This window comes from Gymnodraco acuticeps, unplaced genomic scaffold (assembly GCF_902827175.1).
Source record: "Gymnodraco acuticeps unplaced genomic scaffold, fGymAcu1.1, whole genome shotgun sequence".
Classification (NCBI taxonomy): domain Eukaryota; kingdom Metazoa; phylum Chordata; class Actinopteri; order Perciformes; family Bathydraconidae; genus Gymnodraco; species Gymnodraco acuticeps.
Window position 1 is genome coordinate 3,632,197 of NW_022990459.1, and position 21,293 is coordinate 3,653,489.

The window sequence follows — 21,293 nt, forward strand, 5'->3', positions numbered from 1 at the left end:
AGAGGCGGGAAATGGGGAATTTAGTTAAAAGTTAGCGAAAGTGTCTGCCGCATTTTAATGACGATGGCCTGCGCTCGCCGGATAATTTAGGATTTCAATTGTTGTTGTTTTTCAGTGAAATGCAGGTGTTTTGTGAAGACAGACGATGTTGCCCTGTATGCCAAACATTCTAATGAAGCTCACGTACAATCCATAATTTTAACTATCCCCCACCTGCCAGCTAGCCACACACATGTACACACACACACACACACACACACACACACACACACACACACACACACACACACACACACACACACACACACACACACACACACACACACACACACACACACACATAGAGCACACAAACAGGCATACCACACACAATATACACTAATGAAGCTGTTCTCCTCTCTTTTTTCGTTCCTGGCTCATTGAAACATGCATAAATCATAATAAACAGAGAGATGCATTTTTAATCAGCAGCTCCCTGCCTGTGTCTTCAGCCACAGCCTCCTATGGGGAGGAGAGGCTGAGATGTGCCAGGTATGTGGAGCAGGATATGTCAGCGCCTCCTTCGGGAGTGCTCCTCACTGAGACATGCCTGTCTGCGCTGCTTCTTCCTGCGCATGATCCTCTGGACCGGGCCCTCTCTCCGGAGACTGGTCGGGCCGAAACACCTGATCAAAGCTTTGTAGCTGGGACATCAATCACACCTGTTGATTTTCATGAATAAAGTATAGATTGGTAGAACATTTAATTTTGTAAAGAGTCATGTTGTCATCTGTTTGGACTTACCTGTCTACAGTGTTGGGACTAACGCGTTGCAAAGTTACTGTAACGCCGTTAATTTTTGGCAGTAACTAGTAGGCTACTCTAACGCATTACTTTTTAAATTCAGTAACTCAGTTACCGTTACTACATGGTGCGTTACTCCGTTAGTTTTTTTTATATAGTCAACAGCCAGGCGAACAGAGATGAGTACTTGAGTAAATGTACTTAGATACTTCCTGTGTCACATGCGGAGACGCGCTGTGGGCGTGTTTGTGTTATTTACTAACAAGGCTATCATGGTGGCGGCGGAGCTCAAGTCTAGTTTCTCCACCTGGAGATATTCTCACTATTTCACTTTTGTCGAGCACAAAGAAAATAACGTTTTAGTTAAATGTAAGTTGTGTCCTGGCGGGTCAAAGATCCTATCTACTGCCCAAACCAGTAATTCAAATCTCTTAAAACATCTGCAAAAACAACATGCTGGGACGAAGCTAGTAGCTAAGACCACAGAGACTCAGCCAACGCCACTCCACCTCCAGCTAAGCAACAGCGGCTGGATTTTAACCAAGGGACTGCTAGCCAGGGAAAAGTCGATAAAGCCATTGCACGGTATGTTGTAGAACACATGCAGGCTATTGCTACAGTGGAGTCACCCGCTTTCAGGGAGCTAGTTAGCATGATAGCATGTCCGGGCGGCACACGGCATATGGGACGGAAAACTTTTTCCAACTACCTGGAGAAAGAATATACAAACATGGAAAGCCAGCTAATATCGATGCAATCCAGATTGCATATAATGCATGTCAAGTTGATCAACAGATTGTATTATTCTCCAATGCAATAACAGTACTGAAATGAAGGCTATAAGGGCATTAATGGGAGACATTGTTCCAAGTAACAAAACGTTACTTTTCACAGTAACGCATTACTTTTTTGTGTACGTAACTAGTAACGTAACGTTGGAAATGAAGTAATGGTAACTAGTTACTGGTTCTTCTATGACCTTTGGATTCATACCAGGAATGATGGGTATTTAAGAGCATTTCCATAAGGCTTAATTAAGATGGTGGTCCAACCATTTGCTGGATATTTGTGGAAAGCTTAGGAAGGACTTGGATGATCGAGTGATGGAAGCTTTAATATTACAGCATCTAAGGTGTACCTGCAAATAAAGGTCAGCGAAAATACCACGTCTAGTTTCATCTCATTTCACCAGAAGCATAAATCAAATATGTTTTTGTGAGACTCTGAATGAGATAAGAGTCATACAAATGGCGGCTTGGGAATAATGCCAGGGACTGGATATATTGCATCTCTTTACGATATGCTTACATGTTGTTTTGAGATAATTTTAATTGAGTGTTTAATAAACTGCATGCTCGACTTGATGTTGAACTCGGCCTCATTCCATCGGTTAAATACCACTTTATTACGATTGATTTACGTCATAAAAACTTTAGTTGGTTGTTTGTTTTCTATTCCCGACTGTGAATGTAAAGTCTGAGAAAAACACAGCGCTGATGTGCAGTAAATGTGGTGCCATGTTGTGGGCCAAGCTGTGCCGGACCGGGCCAGGCCCAGCAGGCAGGCGGGCCGGGTGTCCAGAGCTGGACCAGGGTCAGCCGGTTCTGTAGTATTAGGCTCAAACCGGCCCACAACATAACAACATGAGCCGCGCTGTCACAGTGGATTACTTCAGCGAGGCGAGCCAGCGGGGTCTGCTTGCTCTAACAGAGAGAGAGAAAGGAGGTTGGGAGGGGGGGTGCTTGTTTTCTGCGGGAAAAAGGAACAACGGCAGAGAGAGAGGAACAGGGCGAGAGGTGGAGAGGTAGTGAAAACAGGAAGAGAGAGAAAGAGGAAGCGTGATAAGGCGCCTTTGTCAGTTTGTTGGAGCACTCGCCTGAGCTCGGCATTGTGAGGAGAGTGTGTGTGGATTCTGTTCCCCCCCCCTCAAACACTCATGTGGTCACCCATTTTTCTGACCCAGATGCTGCGTCCCTCTGGGGGGAATGTCACACTTCCATGGAAGGTGTGGCGTCATCGAATGGGTGTTTTTGAAATCCACAATGTGTTTGATACGGAGGGGGGAGGGGGTAAACAAAGCACAGGTGCTGGCTCAATCCTTCATTTGAGAGGATTTGACATCAGGGATGGTTGCTCCTAACAGGTTTTTACTGTGATGCCTCCTACCTGGCTCTGTCTCAGTGTTGTTGTTTGATGGCAGGAGATTTCTCCCTGCAACTGTTTGCCCAGTCATGCAGAACATCCAACGCTTGTACTTCTCCTTTTTTTTGTGTTCTCACTTTCTGTCTCTCTTTCTCAAACCTCATGATTTAAAAAGAGTGGAAAATAGGAAGTGGAATTGTACCGACATACAGTATGGTACAAAAGATACATTTAGCTGATGCTTTTTATCCAAAGAACCTTACATATTCTTCCACAGTTGCACCATTTCTTCCTCCAGATTGTATGAAATATCCGGGAGTTCATTGTCCTCCACCTTTGACATCATGGATGCTTCGCAGCTATATATTTTTTTATATGTATACAGTATTTATTATAGAGTTGTTTTTGCCCTTTAGCTAATTTACATTTTTGTATTATTTCACCCACATATGCATGAATATGTATCATTTATATTCTTTATTCTTCTACTTAGTGTCAAGAGTTGGAGTATCTCAAGGTGTCGCTAGAGCTTTTACAAATACAATATTCGGATTTACTAACCTTGGAGAAAAATATATATTTTCTTCATTTTATTGATTTTTCTTTTTCCCTAATGCTATAACTTAATGTTTTGGAATTTGAAACCAAGTTTTCAGCTTATTAAAACACCAGACACTTGTGAATCTTGAATGTTACTGCCGAAAAAACAAGATTTAAGGATTCAAGTTTTACTTAACATTCACCTCGAGGCAAATAAACATTTTGAAAAAACAAATACAAGTTTGTTTTCTGGCATTGAATAGCAAAAAGAAGAAGCTAGAAATAGAGTCTGCATTGTAAGACCATTCACTCGACTGAAGCAGGATTTGACATTTTCCAGAATTCCAGTCTTAGTTATTTATTAAATTTCCTTCAGTCAGGTTCGTTTCATATTTCCACACAAATGGAGGGATGATGATATTTTGTCCTCCTGTTGCATAACAGATTGAGACAAGCGTCTGCTGCGCACCTGATCATGAACAACAGTCATGCTGAGGTTGACTTATTTTGCAACGAGTCAACATATTTCATTCATGTTTGCAGGTAGTAATTTATTGCACCATAATTTACTGACTGAATCAGTGAACGCTTCATTGGGTGACAAATGAAACAGCTTTTGAGGCATGTACTTCATTTGCAATTTCCCGAGGAAAAATGTGACTTTGAACGGTTTCTGCATCAGGCGGTTGCTCCAAGCGAGAAAACACGGGGGACATTTTCCAGAGGTTTAAACTCGTATGCAGGACGGTTGAGTTACTGTTGTTGGGTTGGGGGGGGGGGGGGGGGGGGGGGGGTAGCGGCACATCAGACCAGCAAAACCTTTTTAGTGCAGCGTTTAACACAGCGGAAGTAATGCATGTGTTGCAGTCAGAACAGTGAGATAAAAGACATTAGCCTCAGAAATGAACTTGTTTATTGTGTGGGTTACACACGCATCTGAAATGAATTTAAACCAAATATTAGATGATGACTGTTATGAACTGTATTTTCATTTGATCAATACATTGAGCGTTGTGCAGAAATTGCTACATCTGCTAAACTGTTTATATGTTATGGATGCAATACCTTCAAATAAAAAGTGGCTTCATTGATTTTACACACATAGATCGAGTCACTGAATTCTCCTCCAGTCCTGAAAATGTTTTCTCTGAAGGGAGCTTTCTAAGGTCTTAGAAAAATGCTCAAGTGCCTTCCAGTATTTTGGCTTTGGCTCGGCAAATATTTATGTTTGCACTACAAAACCAAGGGGGTGCAGAGTTTGCTGCGTGATGTTTACCAGACGGGGAGACAGAAGAAGCCACCAAGTTGCATCAAGGGAAGTGCAGATCAAGTGATTTCTGAACTCACACTGGAGACTAAAAGTTAGGATATATTGGCCTTCAATTTCGACAATCCTTTTTTTAGTCTGTCTCTCGCATGTCTTCGAACTTTATGAAAGTGCAATACTTGTAGTAGACCCAGTAAAAGCTGGAACTTCAGAGTCACTGTTTCAAAGATTTTCCGAAAAATAACGTACAGACGGTGCTGTGTGTGTGTGAAAGCAAGACCTTAAGGGAGGGAATCAGCACATTTACCTGTGAGAGCTTGCACCTGTGACTTCATATGTTTTATTTTATGCTCCAACCTTCCACTTTCTTTTTCCCTCTCATCCTCCGGGTTTGCTGGCGGTTAAACCAAGCGTCCCCTCCCACTCAACCCACACAGTGTGCCTAGCTAATGGTGTGGATGATATGGGTCTTCTATTAAGGATATGACCGACGGTTCAGAGTCGTCTCCCTCCCCCTTGCCATTTACCCTTCCAATGGGCTTTAAAACAGCCTCCCAATCCTCCTCCAAGCTTTACTGAATTTTGCTAAACCTGCCCGAGCGAAGGGAGCACACCTTGTCTCCTTGCTACAACGATTTAATCTGCCGAGCACCTTTTCAATCAAAGAGTGTCAGGCAGGGCCGCTCTCGACACGACTAATACAATGCATGGACACACGCGTACAGGAAGTGGGGGGCGTACAAAGGGGGGGGGGGGGTCGACGGGAGAGACTGTCGTGCACACGTACGCCGTTCGCCCGGGCGCAGATCGATACTCGCAATCATCCAGGTGACAATGGGCCTAGGGGTTTATCGGCCCCTGATTCACACCATGCTATCATCACCTTCGCACAATCACACAATCAAGGGAGCGGGGGGGAGAAGAGGGTTCATATGTGAAAAGTGAGGGGGGAGGGAACGGAGGGCAGGAGCTTGCAGGTACATGAAATGTCTGAATATGTGCGTGAAATGAATTGAAATGGGTGTGAAAGTGCATCTATTTGCAGGCAGATGCGTATACACCTCCCTTTGTGTTTGTGTGTGTGTGTGTGTGTGTGTGTGTGTGTGTGTGTGTGTGTGTGTGTGTGTGTGTGTGTGTGTGTGTGTGCGTGTGCGTGCGTGCGTGCGTGTGTGTGTGTGTGTGTGTGTGCATGCAAATGGTGACTTCCCATTGTGTGCTTATTGCATGTGCAGGCGATGAGTTGTATTTCTCTGTTTCTCTGAGCGTGTGAGTGTTTGTGCACGTACAGTACCTCCCTCTTAGTGTGCGTGTGTGTGTGTGTGTGTGTGTGTGTGTGTGTGTGTGTCAGTTGTTATCAGAATAACACCATCCTGCTCTCTCTCCTGCAGCCCCAGAGGATCAGTGGAGCTGCACCAGTTTCAAATGAAAATAAATGAGAGGCAGTGACCGCTACTGCCTGGGTCCCACTTTAATGAGGAAAAGGAGCAGAGAGGGAGGGAGGAGAGGGAGGAGAGGGAGGAGAAGAGGGACAGAGGTGGAGGAGGGTGCGGCGAAGGCAGAGGGGGGAGAAAATGGAAAATGAGGGAGAGATTGGTTGGAGTTGGCGTTGGAAGGTGCCGAGAGAGACGAGTGGAGAGGGGGGCAGTGATGAATGGAGGGCCCCTCTCTGTCACCGATGCGATGGCCAATTACAGTGGAGCGCGCTCCGCTGCACTGCAGGTGGAGCGTACAGTGTTTTGAGTGGCCGGAGAATATCCCTCCATCCTCCATTTGCATTGAGAGGAGAAATCACTGCACAATGTACGACTGAGAGCAGCTTTGGGGTTCACTGTTCAATTCAGAAGGACTGCATTCATGTCCTGCTCCATTGTAGGTCTGCGTGTTATTTCTTTGTATCTCAAAATATAGAATATCTGTTACAGTTTGTATTGATTCTGTCATACCAAACGCTTAACGGGAGTTTGCCAATGTGTTGGCTTTCTTTTTTTCTGAGTTTTGTATATCAGTGTCCCCAAATGGCATCAGTTTTGAATTTAAGAATAGACCAAATCTGCTCCATGTCACTCTTACCGGTGAAAAATACTTTTGAAATTAACCTTTACTGACTTTTAATTTTGCCTAAATTATCAGAACTCATAACTGTAGGCTCACACACAGTTACGGAGCGTCCACACTACAGCTTCAAAAAAAGCTTGGAGCTGGGCGTGTCTGAAGCTTGGGGATTTTATCCGAGCAACGCGACCAACAACCAATCACATGAATCTCCCGCCCCCGACATACAAAGCAAAAAACCCCGGGGATTTTATGCGAGCAATATATATATATATATAAACTCCCCAAACAGGCGAAAACCTACCAGTTTCACCCACCGTCTCTGCCACCTCCCTCCATGACTGGTTCTTCCGGTTTGTATCCCGGTAGGTAAAGAGGGTCTGGTCATACAAAACCGGGTGATTTGCTACGGCGATAATTAGTTTCTCCTCCATCTTTTTTTTAAAATATAGAAATGAACGGCGGGATATCTCTCCCAGCTTAGACGCGGTTTGATTGGCTACGGCTTGAGCTGTCAGATTTTCAGAAACGGGATTTGATTGGCTGGCGCTGGCTACTCCGGCGTCAGAAGTTGAACATTGTTCAACTTCTGACGCCGGAGACGGACCGCTATGCTACCCACAATTCAGTTCGGCGAAAAGCGAGGCAACGTGACGTCACCCCATTCAAAGTGAATGGGCAGACGCGTTGGAAACCGTTTTTGAAGCTGTCGAAGCTGTAGTGTGGACGCAGCGTTATAACAATCTTTCTTTAAAATATTTTTTGTTTATAAAAAAGAAATGTGCCATCACACTATAACTTCCCGCCAGTATCAAGTAGGAAATTGAAGATGTAAGGCATTTTAAAGGCTCCAGAAGTTGGCTTAGTGCTTTACTACATTGTGTTGAGCTTAACTACAACACAGGTATTCGGTGGAGAACCCCCATAAAAGTTATTTTATCACGTAGCGCTTTAGGCTAAAGCTGCTACTTTAAACTTCAAAGCGTTCCATAGTCTGCTATAGGGTTGTAAAAACCCTGACTAAACTCAGCGTGATCAGTTCCTTTAAAATCCCACAGGATGGACCCTGAAGAACACGGTGCTCGAGACAAAACCAGGTCAGAGTCATGGTGAGAGTTTTGGAGATACAAGTTTTCCTCAATGGCAGCTATGGTTTAACGCTGTCCAGTCCAGTCTAGCAGATAGCATGATAACTAGCAGACAGCAGCACATAGTATAGCCCGGAGGCCTCTTCAGGGGCAGAGGAAATCAAGTGTGTGTGTGGGAGGGTGTGGGGGAGAGAGACATATACACACTTTAAGTCATGTCTCGACCACCGATGCAGGCATTAGTGTGTGAGGGTCAGTGAGCAGGTCAGGGGGTATCTGCTTAACAGTTCTTGATCTGAATGTCTTGTGTGTGTAAATGTGTGCTTGTCAAAATGTATGTGTGTGAATCAGGGTCAGATGCCCGGGAAGGTTTTTATAATTTGTAACCCTTTCAACAACTATAAAATCATTCAATATGAATACAAGTTATTTTTTAAGCACAAAAGTTGATATGTGAAAATTAAGGGTTCCTTTTATAATGTTGTTGTACCTGGTGCAATGACAACAAAGGAATTATATCATCTTATAGTTCCAATCATATGATGCCATTTTTTAGATGTCATGTGAAAAAAAAGCCATTTACTGAATTTAAAGTGGACCTATCATGCTATATTTGAAACATATATTGTAGGGCCATACCTATATAAAGTATATAAATATTATTTTTTTTTCAAAATACCAAACAGATCCTGCATTTTAGCCATGCCTCATTTCGCTCTATTTGCTCTTTCCAGCCCTGTTTTTGCAAGGGGCTGATTCTGTGAGCTGCAGCTGACCACACCCCCCTGCAGGAGAGGGGAGTTGGCAGTTACTTTTGGCATTAGGGCAGGGATATCTAGATACTTTCCAAGGTTTGACATAATGAATTGTGCTACTGTTAAAGCAAGCAACGATGTTTTCAAATCTGTAATCAAAAAGCTCCTCAAAAACACTATCGAAGCAGTTCCTGCCGTTGCTACGTTGGTTCAAACAGAAACAACGGACTATTTTTCTTAGCGGATGCATGTCAATTTCAATCAATACATACAACTATTTTTTAAATCAATAAAATCATTTTGTAAATCCATAAAAGCATTTCAATTAATATTGGGAGTCATGTCGTTACTTTGTCGAGAATGTGGCCATGTAATAAGCGGGATAATGTGCACATTGCATAATGTGTCTTCATGCCGATCTAGATCCCTCCGCTTCGCGTCGGGCTCCTGATCAGCCTGTCGGTGTTCTTTTCCCCATAATGACTGCGTCACTGCACATTATCCCTTACATGTGATTATATAGAGTCATTATTCATTTGTTTTAAAGCAGGAGGCGCAAACGCTTGCCTCGGGGAGGGAGAAAAAGAGCCACAGCGGAGAATAAACAGAAGGGCAACCATGGCAACCATGCAAGGGAAGTCTTCTTAGCTGCTTTTGTGGCAGACTACGGCGCCACTTACAGGCCTGGCATATATACTACAGCGTCTCTAGCGCTTTCGAGCAGCAATGGTCGGCCGTGGCCCAACCTCTCATTCCCCTGATAGTTTGAGAATTGACCAATAGCCGTAGCGCCACCGTCCTGACGTCAGGACAGTGTTCAAATCTGGATCAGTCTGTATCAGATCCGTTGCAGCCCCTTTTTTAGAGATTTGGGTATGGAGGAAAAGAGAGAGGGTTGTATTTTCTGACACTTGGTGAGTTCCCTGACACACCGGGGACACATATTCATGTATAAAAGACGTACAAAAGTGCATTTTGCATGATAGGTCCCCTTTAAATACTGTGAAATATGCACAACCTGAACATGTTGACTAAAGGGTATTGGAGGTTGATGATCAGCTTTCATGTTTACACAGCACATAAAATGAAAATAGACATTTCAAACACAATTTAATAAAGAGCATTGAGCAGATAAATCAGTCTGCTGGGGTTTGTGTATTGTGTCAGAGTGTGTGTAAAACAGGTCAGCGAGCATTTAGAGGCTGCAGCCCCACAGGTAAATCTGAGAATCCATGTTAACTGGAACACGGTGTCCTAGCCTAAGAGAGTCCAGCAAGGATTCCTAACAAAAGGAGAAGAGAGGGAGGGATGGGGTGAGTGATGGAGGAGAGGCAACAAGACACATGAAAGGCATGAAAATGGAGGAGAGAGAGGAGGGCTGGGGAAAATATGGGAATGAGATTTGAAGATTGAACAGTGAGTGGCAGTGAGAGTGATGGAGAGAGTGTTAGAGAGAGGTGTGGGGGAGTACTCCATCTCTGTTTTTGTTTGGTTTTCAGTCTTGACAGAATAGGAAAGTAGAGAAGAGAGACTAGATTGGGATGCCTGAGTCTTCCTTTCATTTAAGAAGCGATTCAACTACAAACACACACACATGTAGCGTAGATTACACACTGATCCGGATGTGTTTTACGTGTCTGTGTGAGCGCTGTGGATGAACGTTAGCAGTCGGGTCAGTCTGGTTTCGGGCTCCTCACATGTCCACTTAGGCTCAAACGCAGCTGCTTGCTATTCTGAATTATTCATGAGCTCTTCATTAAATATTCACGTGTGAAAAGACGGCACCATCAGCTACCCACAATCCTCTCCTCTGGGTAAGAAGCAAGGAAGCATAGAGACACATCTACAGTGTCTGAGATAACATAGAGGCTACTTTAAAAGCTTTATTTTTTTTAATTCGCTATGAAAGACCACCTATTTGTTCGTCCTGTCGCTTTTTCCTCACCCCGTCCTGTCTGCTCCTCCTTCTCTGCCCCCCTCCCCTCTCCTCCTTTCTAAGTGATCGATTTTTGATGTTCAGGCAACTGAGCCCCACAGACTGAGGTGAGAGAGATTAAGGTGGTGAGAAGATAGAAATAACTAGACAGAGAGAAGAGGCGAGAAAGAAAGAGAAGAATGGGAGCATGGGAGGTTGGAGGGAGACCTTGCCATGGGGGGGATCTGGGAGAGCAAGGGGCCCTAGGGTGAAGAGAGGGGATAGCTGAGGGTGGGAAAAGGGCAGAACAACAGCAACCATAGCGGGAAGATACAGTACAACACAATGTATGTTACGTTCACTATATATTTGAGTAGAATTTAGGCTCAAGGATGCTTTTCTGTTGGGGGCAGCTTGGAAATGGACCAAGCCCCATCTTCTATAGGTTAGAAAGGTGATACATTAAATGTACTTGCATTATCACTAATATCCAGCAGGTGGGGCCTCCATTGGTTGCGACTGATTGTATAGAAGTCTATGAGAAAATCCAAGTATTTTTAAAATTTAGTATGATATTCATGTTGTGAATTTTTTGAAATTATCTGAAAAAACGAAGACAAATCCTGGTATCCTTAATAATATTCAACAGGTGGCGACTCCAGTAGTTGCGACTGATTGTATAGAAGTCTATGAGAAAATTCAAGTATTTTTTAGTATGATGTTCATGTTGTGAATTGTGAGCCATTATCTGTTTTAAAAAAACGATAAAGCCTTGTATCCTTACTAATATTCAACAGGTGGCGACTCCATTGGTTGCATTTGATTGTCTAGAAATCTATAAGAAATGAACCTACTGACTCAATTGATTTATTAAATGCAATGTAATATTACCCTTGTAAACATTTTTCAAATGAGTTGATGGTCTCAATTGAGTTTTCTTTAACACAGCATGATGTTCATTTTTTAAATGATGCTCCCATTAGGAGTTAACTAGAGGATAAAGCAACATATGTGTTAGGGAATGGCTACCTTGTGACAGGCCCTACCATATTTGCTCCCGGATTGGGTGTTGTTAATGCCTTCGTCCTACAATTCAGCATACAGCTCCTCCATTCATATCAGTTTGATTAAGGCGTCATTAAATTTGAAGCGTCATAACCGAAGCCCACAACAAAATGGGGGGGGGGGGGGCCGTTGCAATGACAACCAATTCCTTTATATGATCTGTAAAATGGCAACCATTGAAAGTTGTTACACCAATTGCTTGTTTCATTTTAGTTACTGTACTTGTTATTCTGGTCTTCAAGATATGATGGCCTCCTGGTGATTTTGTGTTTGAAAGAAAAAGTGATAGGCTCTGTTGCTTCTTTCCAAAATCTCACAGACTGTGATATTTCAGTTTCTGATAGCATCAGGTCTTTAGGAAACGTTGAAAATTAAGCAAGATGTTTTTGTTTTGAAGAGACTGAGCAGATGATTACTTGGGTTGCAACCACCTGCCACTTATTTTTAAAAAGAAATATGTGAAAGGAACAGATCCTGCATTTTAGCCATGCCTCATTTCGCTCTATTTGCTCTTTTTTAGCCCTGTTTTTGCAAGGGCTGATTCTGTGAGAAGTCTTCTTCGCTGCTTTTGTTGCAGACTACAGCGCCACCTACAGGCCTGGCATATGTACTACAGCGTCTCCAGCGCTTTCGAACGGCAATGGCCGTTGCTGTCTCCTCCTGATAGGTGGAGAGTTGCCCATATAGGTGGAGCTCCTCGTTTCTGACGTCAGAGATATTTCAAATCTGTATCAGTCTGTATCAGATCCGTTGCAGCCCCGTTTTTAGAGATTTGGGTATGGAGAAAAAGAGAGAGGGTTGTGTTTTCTGACACTTGGTGAGTTCCCTGACACACTGGGACACATATTCATGTATAAAATACGTACAAAAGTGCATTTTGCATGATAGGTCCCCTTTAAGCCATAAAAAAAGGTTCAGCTTTTCAAATGTGAGGATTTCTCACTAAGTATTGCTGTTTTCTGTATTTGTGGAATGGCATATTCTGTACATGCATGTTCAAAAGTTCTTGCATACATCTTTCATAATGGAACGAAATAATTTCAAGCAAGTACAGTAAGTAATAGGCACATTTTAAAAATGTTTTAAATTATGTCAGACCAACTTATGTATGTCCTCCTGCCATTCAGTGCATATTACATGAGTGCACGAAGGTCCACGGAAAAAAGCTTCCATTATTAACCAATGCAAGGCTGCGTTATTATATGGAGTACACACAAAGGCAGGATTTATTCAGCATCGACCTTACTGTTACATTTACAATAATCTGTTGGTCAGCATTGAGTATTATCTGGATGGAAGTAGATGTCAATGCAGGATCCTTGAAGATATTCCATAAATGTTGATCTTGAGGCCAAAATGACTTGCTTTTCAAATCCAAGCCTTTGCACCTCAATGTGCAGAGTAGAACCACCGCAGTGTTCACATAGCTGCACACATGCTAACAAACACATGTATCATATTAAATGCAATATTAAAACAGCTGCAACACAAATTGCATATTAAATCTGACGGTTTCACATGACTACATAGAACATTGAGAATGTGCATGTTTTATTAATGGATGGACGCATTTTGTTTTAGCGAACAGGAGGAACGGATCTGTTTGGAATTTCGAAAGCAAATGAGAACATTTGATTGCATGATTGTTTAGCACGAGAACATGCTCTACCCGCTGCATTTTCGCTTCAACAGCAGACACGCCTGCTCATGGTGAGACAGGTGTTCCTAAGCTTCCGGCAAACACAGAGCAACATGCACATTCAGTTATTTTGCTACCTCCTGTCATTAACCACAATTATTATTAAAGCTTCTCATGTAGTAATTAATTTCCATGGTTTATATGTGTCTTACATATGTCCCAAGAAAAAAAGGTTGTATATATGTCACAAGAAAGCATTGTCAATGGTTATTTTCATTGGTACTATTCCTAAAGTGGTTCCAATGAAGACTATAGAGCGCTACAGGAATGAGTCAGAAAAACTGGGTATGAGTCAGCATTTTTAGGAAATATAATTGTGGGACGTTTGTTTTTTGTGAACAGAACAATAATGAGCAGAAGACAATGATTGAAAAGATACGGCTGCTGTTTGAATAAATGACTCGGTTTAGATAAAGCAAGGATTTGAAAAATCTGTTGAAAATACGTGCATGAATTATTGTGATGTCTTATTGCATTGCTGCCTTGTGTGAATCTGTAATCACTTTACAACTTTGTTGGATTTGGGTTCACCTAAAGCAGCAGCCATTAGCATCACATTCAGTCCTGAAACAGGAAAGCCTGTGATGATGGGAACTCAGTACGTTGCAGCAGTTGGTTAATAATGTCCTGGACAGCCCCTTTCTGTGAAGAAGGGTCAAGTGCGGTGAAACATGCAACATCGTCCCCACTCCTGGGACACTGCGAGCCCTCGGGGGCTGATGTAGGATCAGCTTTTCCCATCCATACTATGACCTCGCTCCTTGCAAGCAAACATGTAGACTGACCCCCCAGCAGAGCCGTGGGCCAAGTCCCACCCACGCCATACACTTACCCGGCTGAATGTGTGCATACTGAGCACTTTTTCTTTTTTACCATTGACCCAGATACTCATATTCTTCCCCCAGAGAACCGCCTCTCTCAGTCTAAGAGAGGCTCATTATTTTTACTAGAGTGCCTCCCCTCATTTCTCCCACAGAGGAGGGAGGAAGTGGGGCAACCTGGTACAGGGGTGCATTCAAGCCCATTCCCGTTCCACAGGGAGGCACACTGCATCCACACAATTAACGCGGCGTAAAATAGAGTCAGCAAATGTGCAGCTAAATTATGGGCTGGTTCATTATTACCAAGCTATCCCCATGCGTAATTGCACCTCTCCAAATTTGGCAAACTCATTGGATTGTAAATCACCTAACTGGCCATGCTTTTATGAAGTCGAAATACTGAAGCATGGGTGATATTATATTCTCAGTCTGCCTTTTATATACTCTGAATCATGATTGTGCATTGTATTTAGCGGGCGGTCAGGCAGAAAACAGCCCTGTTGTTTCAGGTCAGGGAGATCATGTTGTTTCAGGTCAGGGAGATAATACAAATCCTCCAGGACAGTTTGAGTCTTAAATAAGTGAACACATTTTGTTTGAAGGCGAGTGAGGAACATCTTAGTAGCCTAAATAATTGAAGCCTTGTTTTTTTAAGACGAGTGTGGCAATAATGAAGGCTAATGGTTAAAGACACAGCGGTTAAAGACAGCTATAGCTGAGGAGACCTAATAGTTAAAGATCAGCTGCAGCGTTATGCGCCACGCCTCCCCGGATCGGCACCTGGTTCTCCAACAGTCCGTCAGTTGCGCTGTTGCAGAGCGAAATCTCAGACAGGACCGGTGGAAGAGAGGCAGGAGAAGCGAATGGGAGCGAGGAGGTGGAGAATGTGACAACTGCTGGATGCGGACAGAGTGTATACGGCTGGCTACACTGCCTTTAGGGAGGTCTCGGCTCTTGCACCTGTCCCTCTCCGTCTCCGCGGCCAGGCGCAGTTTGGGCGAGAGCGACGCTCCTTTTTATTTATCAGGCAGGGCGCACCACGGCGGAGGCGCACACACACAAGATACTGTACGCACACACACGCACACACACAGGGCAGGCAGGCAACATGACTTCATCCTACAATCTGGATTTTCTGCCCGATATGATGGTGGAGAGTCGCCTGCTTGTTCCCGGAGACAGAATGTGAGTTATCTTTCTCTTTTTCGCGTGTGAATGTCTGCTTTTTTTGAGTGTGTGTGATCTTTACTGTCCTGAAAAGCAGCTGTCCGATGTGGAAATGTTGCTCCGCTGCTGGATATGTGACTTGAATCGGGGTCACAATGAACGCTATAGCCGGCGTTTCTATATCTCTGTGTGATTGTGTTAGTTATGCCTTGTTGTTATTAATATCCGTCTATAAATTGCACGGAGAGCGCCCGGGGCTGTTATCAGCTATAGACAGGATGGTGATGAATGAACGCCATTATGGGGAATTAACGCCACCGCCGTGAACAAACCTTGTCTTTATGAAGCTGTTTATCTGCTTCATGTCGTCAAATTGTTGAAGCAGGGTCGACTCTTTTCGAGCATCGGTTCCCCATCTCGCTCCGTGGCACAGAGAAGGGGAAGTTGCTTTGATTTGCGGCTGCCGCCCATCATAATGTCTGTGGGTCTCCGGGGCTGGAAGCGGTGTGCTCGGGACTGTGCAGCCGGTCGGGACCGCACCATGCTGAGACAAGAGCACAAAGTCGATCCGTCTATTCTCTCTGTTGGTTCAGAAAAAGCTCAGGGTGGAAGACAGGTGATCTCAATCACATGATTTAACCCGAGGCGTTTTTCTGCGCCCTGTTATTCTCCACACTTTTGACACTTGGATGCATTTGCAGAAAAATACACTCACAATACACATAGGAGTGAATGGAGCTTTTTGAGTGAATGCAGGAATGCATGGATGACCGGTATCCCGTGTTTTTCAATTGGATTTGCTTTAATTCAGTTACGCTCCGGAATGTGTAGAGCAGGGACAAAGGGAGGTTTTCATCCCAACATCATGGTCATGTGTTTTTTTTGTTCACAGTGCATATCCCACTTATGTCCCCTCAGCTCACAGCGCCTTGTTGATGGATCATGTTTGTTTCCCCACCAGATCAAATATAGGTTACAATGTGCTGCTGCAGTTGTCTCTTTTATCTTTCTGTGTAGGTATTTGTTCCCCGTACATCCACAGTGTTTGTTGGGATGCTACACTTGACTTTATGGTGAGTCATGGTGTAAAAGAATGGAACTAACGTAATGAAGGGGGAATATGTGTCTATGTGTTTGTGTGTGTGGGTGGTGTTGTGAAAAACGGATTTAGACTCATAATGCAAAACATTTAAGGATACTGCATAAATATAACACATCTTATAAAATGATGCAGCAGCTGGAAATTAACTTCAGTTGACTCACTATAAAATACTGTTTTCATCATAAAGTAGCTGATCGTAGACTAAACCCACTGTTTTACCTTAGGCTAACTATAATTCTCTGAAAAAAGACTGTTTAATGTAGAAGTTACTACAGTTGCAGTATGATTGTTAGCTCTATAGCACTATATAAATATTATGTATATTATATTTATATATAGTACCACAGCCATACTTTTTGTCACTATCACAATACTATGTCACAACCCTTTTCTGTTGTTAAATATAGGCTTATCGATTGTGGCTAAAAATAATGTTTCAAATTCATGAAAAAATGACTTTCTTCCTTCATTTCCAGGTCATAGACACATTTGATGACCATATTAATGTATGGCTCTACTCGGTGTTGGTTGCATTTTACACAATGACATGCTTCCATTCACAAGATGGGTATCAAAGGAAGGCTCCATTGGTATTGGCAACACTTTAACAATACTGATATTGTCATTTTTTCAACCTATACCCAGCACTAAACAACCCAAAAATCCTCATTCTATTTCACCGATGTATAACAGAGGCACAATATGAGATCAAAAAAAGCAACAAGTGTTTCCCATTATACAACGGCATGAATCACAAAATTACTCAGATTCAAGCATTTTATGAGGCTGGGGCGTGCACGTCACCCTGCAGAGCCTCCCTCCATTGACTTCTCATGTAGTCTATTACCTCGATGTTACAGTGATGAGAAGGCTTTCTCATTAATCAGTGTCAGCGGCTGTGACGGCGTGGGCCCCGCGTAGGACCAGCGGGGGTGGACAGGGAAGCCATCACCCTCCCATCCTCCCTTCCCTTCCTCCCCTGGATGCGTCTCGCACCACCAGTTGCGGGTACATCCGCCCCGCAGTGAAGGATTTATGAATAATGTGTGAAGCGGCATTAGACAGGCCTATCTGTGGCCTCTTACCCAGCCGAGGAGGAGGCGGACAGGTTGAACCATGAGAGCGCTTATGGAGATGACACTTTGTATTTACGCGAACACGCCTCTTGCGCCCGCCCATTAAGCCCCTCGGGGGAAGTGATCTTTTGATTTACTTGTTTGCGTCCTTGCGTTAAATGGCACTATTTCTTCAGTAATGGTAACATTTGCATTCATGCTGCTCCTCTTAACATCCTTCCACTGGCTGCTTTCCCTTTCCTGTCCTTCCTGTAGAGACTCCCATGTTGACAGCTCCTGACAACATTAGACTTGTCAAATATTAGCTGAGATCATATGAGAACTAAGTGGAACTAACAGTCCAATCTCTCTCTATTCATTCTTATCAGGGCTGGGAACATGAAAGGACGTAAAGTGAGAGATTCAGGAAAAAAGGGGCAGGACCTCTGCCCTTTACTTTCCCCTCTTACTCTAACTCTGAAGACTAAACTCGCTGGCTCTATGGGAAATATGTGACCCCTCACCTCTTCGACACTGTGTTGAATCCTGAAACTATTAGATTCAGGGATTATTACACTTCTGAGGCTGCAGGGCGGACAGTATTTAGAAATGATTTCTCGCACATAGCAATGTGTTCAAAATTCAAGAAAACACGGACGTGAGGCTGCTAACTTTAACAAGAACATTGTGTGCAGAAAACATGAGACAGACTGGCGATAATGCTTGAAAATGCCTCATTCTTGCCAAGTGTGTACACAACCCACCGCACACAATTGCTGCTCTCAGAGGGAAAATGTATATCTGACCACTGATTCTCTTTACGACCTCCCCCCCACCCACTCCTATCTTCTCTTCCCCCCTTTCCAAGCCTGAAAGTACACAAATCACGAAGCCAACAGCTGAAAGGGTCCTGTGACAGACAACATAGGGTTCTAGTGAGACATATATACGAGGGTCTGTTTGTTTAGATGAGGGGGCGGTATGGACAGAACGCAGCGTTTTAGAGGGAGGTGAATAAAGGCTTGTGTGCCTTGCTTTCGTTGGCTGATACCACCATGGAAACAACACAGAGAAACATATTATTGTGTGCTAGATATATTAAACACCCTTTCTTTTGATAATGGACTTTATTGGAAGATTGCAAAAACAGATATTCCTCTTTGCACTTTAAATGCATTTTATGTACAATTTTGTATTACTGTTTTTTATTCTTTTCGTTTTTCTTTTTACCTCCGGCAGACTAAAGTCCTTATGCAGATTTCCCCCAAAACCATGAGAGAATTTTCCTTATTCTTTCCTTTTTTAAAGATTCCATAATTTAAGTCAATAACAAAGAAACGCTCAACAATGAATCTATATTTTTCATGTAGGCCGCAAAAAATGTGTCCTTCCTGAACCACAGATCCTCTTCATTGATGAAGGTTAAGAAGTTTGAACTAAAATGATATTTCTTGTCAAAATGGTTTAACCCAACTTCCCCCAGTTTAATCAATTATGAGTATCCTGATTCTGACTCTGATAGAGAACATTTTATGGCATTGTTTGGCCAGTATGGATGATCTAACTGGTACATCACACTTATCCTTGAAGTGAAATAGAGATTGCTGAAAAAGAAGGGTGAAAATTGACTGGGAGAGGAATAAAACGGGGAAAGGTGCGAAAGAGGGAGGAGGAGGAGTGATGGTTTGACAGCATTTGACTCCCTGGACAGACATCTGGTCAGATTTGAATTGTGTCTTATCTGATGTCGAGATTAAGAAGAAATGAGTTAGAAAAGGGAGTCAGTAGTGCTGGTGGTGATTCTATCTGTCTTCCAACCTATAGAGAGAGAGACCTTTACATTCTTTATTGTGAGGATGACACACACACACACACACACACACACACACACACACATGGAGGAGAAATGCATCAGCCTTCTGTCATTTCCGTTATTATTGTTTTTGTTCATAATAATGTTATTTAGGCGGGAAACACGTACCGTATTTGTGATATACGATGTGATGGAGTCGTCTTCACGCATCAGTGACTGCAATGTTGCTTTATGTCGCTTTCTCTCCGTGTGTGTGTGTGTGTGTGTGTGTGTGTGTGTGTGTGTGTGTGTGTGTGTGTGTGTGTGTGTGTGTGTGTGTGTGTGTGTGTGTGTGTGTGTGTGTGTGTGTGTGGCTGTGTGTGTGTTGTGTCATTATGATGAATGTCTTTGCTCTGTTGGGGCTCAGGAGCAGTTGTCTGTGGATGACACTGTGTGTGTAGGTGGTGATGTATCATGACCAAGGTCTCTCTGTGTGTGTGTGTGTGTGTGTGTGTGTGTGTGTGTGTGTGTGTGTGGTGTGTGTGTGTGTGTGTGTGTGTGTGTGTGTGTGTGTGTATGTGTGTGTGTGTGTGTGTGTGTGTGTGTGTGTGTGTGTGTGTGTGTGTGTGTGTGTGTGTGTGTGTGTGTGTGTGTGTGTGTGTGTGTGTGTGTGTGTGTCTGTGTGTGTGTGTGTGTGTGTGTGTGTGTCTGTGTGTGTGTGTGTGTTTATGGACACATGATGGAGTCCACAAGCCATAATTGTGTGTGAGTTTTGCTTCATGTGTAAATGGAAACAAACCTCATAGTAGACGTAGCTGGTAAGCTGACAAGAAAATTGTTGATTTTCACATTTTTAGATATAGACACCCCTTTATCTTTTAAAATATGGACAGAAAACCCAAGCGAAATTATCAGAAAGTCACACATGCAAACCAGCTTTGTGGAAAGTGAATATCCTAAATTGCAGATGCTAGTGGAGAAGAAGGTTGCTAGGAGAAGAAGCTTTTACATTATTATGGCGACAATGCACGAAGGAATGTCGATCTGCCACTTCCTACTGCGACCAGACCCTTAACTGCAACAGTGAGTGGCGTCAATTAGCGGCCATAACACACACATATGATTAACTCCATTTACTCCGTGAGCCATGTTGCATTCAAGGCCGGCAAAACCCAGCATTCATTCCAATCCCTCTCATTGTCTCTTGGTTAGCCGAGCTTCACTATCGAGCTCTCCTTGATTATTTGTACCGCAGCACATTGCATTTAGTCTCTGTGCTTATTCATGTCGAGTACACACATAGGTACACACACACATACTGTAGATTAAGCTCTGCAAAGAGAGTTTTCTGTGTGCAATTGTACGTGTCAGTCTCCTGTTTTCTGAGAGGAGTATTTCATCACTTGGCCTTGAAACGAATGAAGCATGCACATGCTTTCAATGCTGCACATTGCCACCCACGCAAATAGGCAGAAAGCACCCCACGTGACACACGCGCGCATACACAAACACAGTCTCCACGTTGTTCACATCATGTCCCTGGGCTGTAGTGACGGGCAGAAAAACAACTGAACCCAAAGAGACTTAGTGAACACAGTGATCATCTCTCTTCCTCTCCCGGTGTATGAATATCTCTCCGCTCCACCACCTCTTCTCCTCTCGCTCTTTTTGTCTTATTCTCAATAGTCAGCCATGCATTTGTTCTGTGCAGTGGCATTACTCTGCCTTGCCAGAGGGAGAGCTTACCTCATGCATGTCTCAGTCGATTTTTTTCTACCCCTTCTTCCCCATCCCTCGATGTATCCCTCTTTGGCCTGTATCTTCCTCTCTTTTCTCTCTTCACTCCCACTCTCTCCCTCCTTCTCCATTCAAGCGTGCTAAATGCTTTACCTCTGTCAACTCTTGAGTCTGAGAGGAGCTCATTATTGTGGAGAAGGAGAGGAATTTGGGATTAGGAGCAACATTCGTGGACTGAGGCTCTTGTGCAGCTAAAAGAGCCATTAGATTTACAGAGAAGGGTATAGACTTACCTGCGTTAGTGTGCGGTATT

General features: G+C 43.4%; 1 protein-coding gene across 24 annotated transcripts in view; it reads left to right on the forward strand.

Annotated features, from left to right (window-relative positions):
- The window catches only part of celf2 (cugbp, Elav-like family member 2), a 224,327-nt gene that overhangs the window by 53,820 nt on the left and 149,214 nt on the right, over positions 1-21,293 (forward strand). For 4 of the 24 annotated variants that reach the window (XM_034225888.1, XM_034225890.1, XM_034225905.1 and 1 more), the window contains exon 1: positions 14,970-15,312. The exons of 13 other annotated variants lie outside the window; for them this stretch is intronic. In XM_034225888.1, coding sequence (XP_034081779.1) covers positions 15,236-15,312 — 77 coding nt within the window. In that variant the 5' untranslated portion in view covers positions 14,970-15,235. Of the gene's footprint in view, positions 1-14,969; positions 15,313-21,293 lie in introns of those variants that run through there. 7 more of the 24 variants (XM_034225883.1, XM_034225885.1, XM_034225884.1 and 4 more) reach the window with 2 other exon arrangements.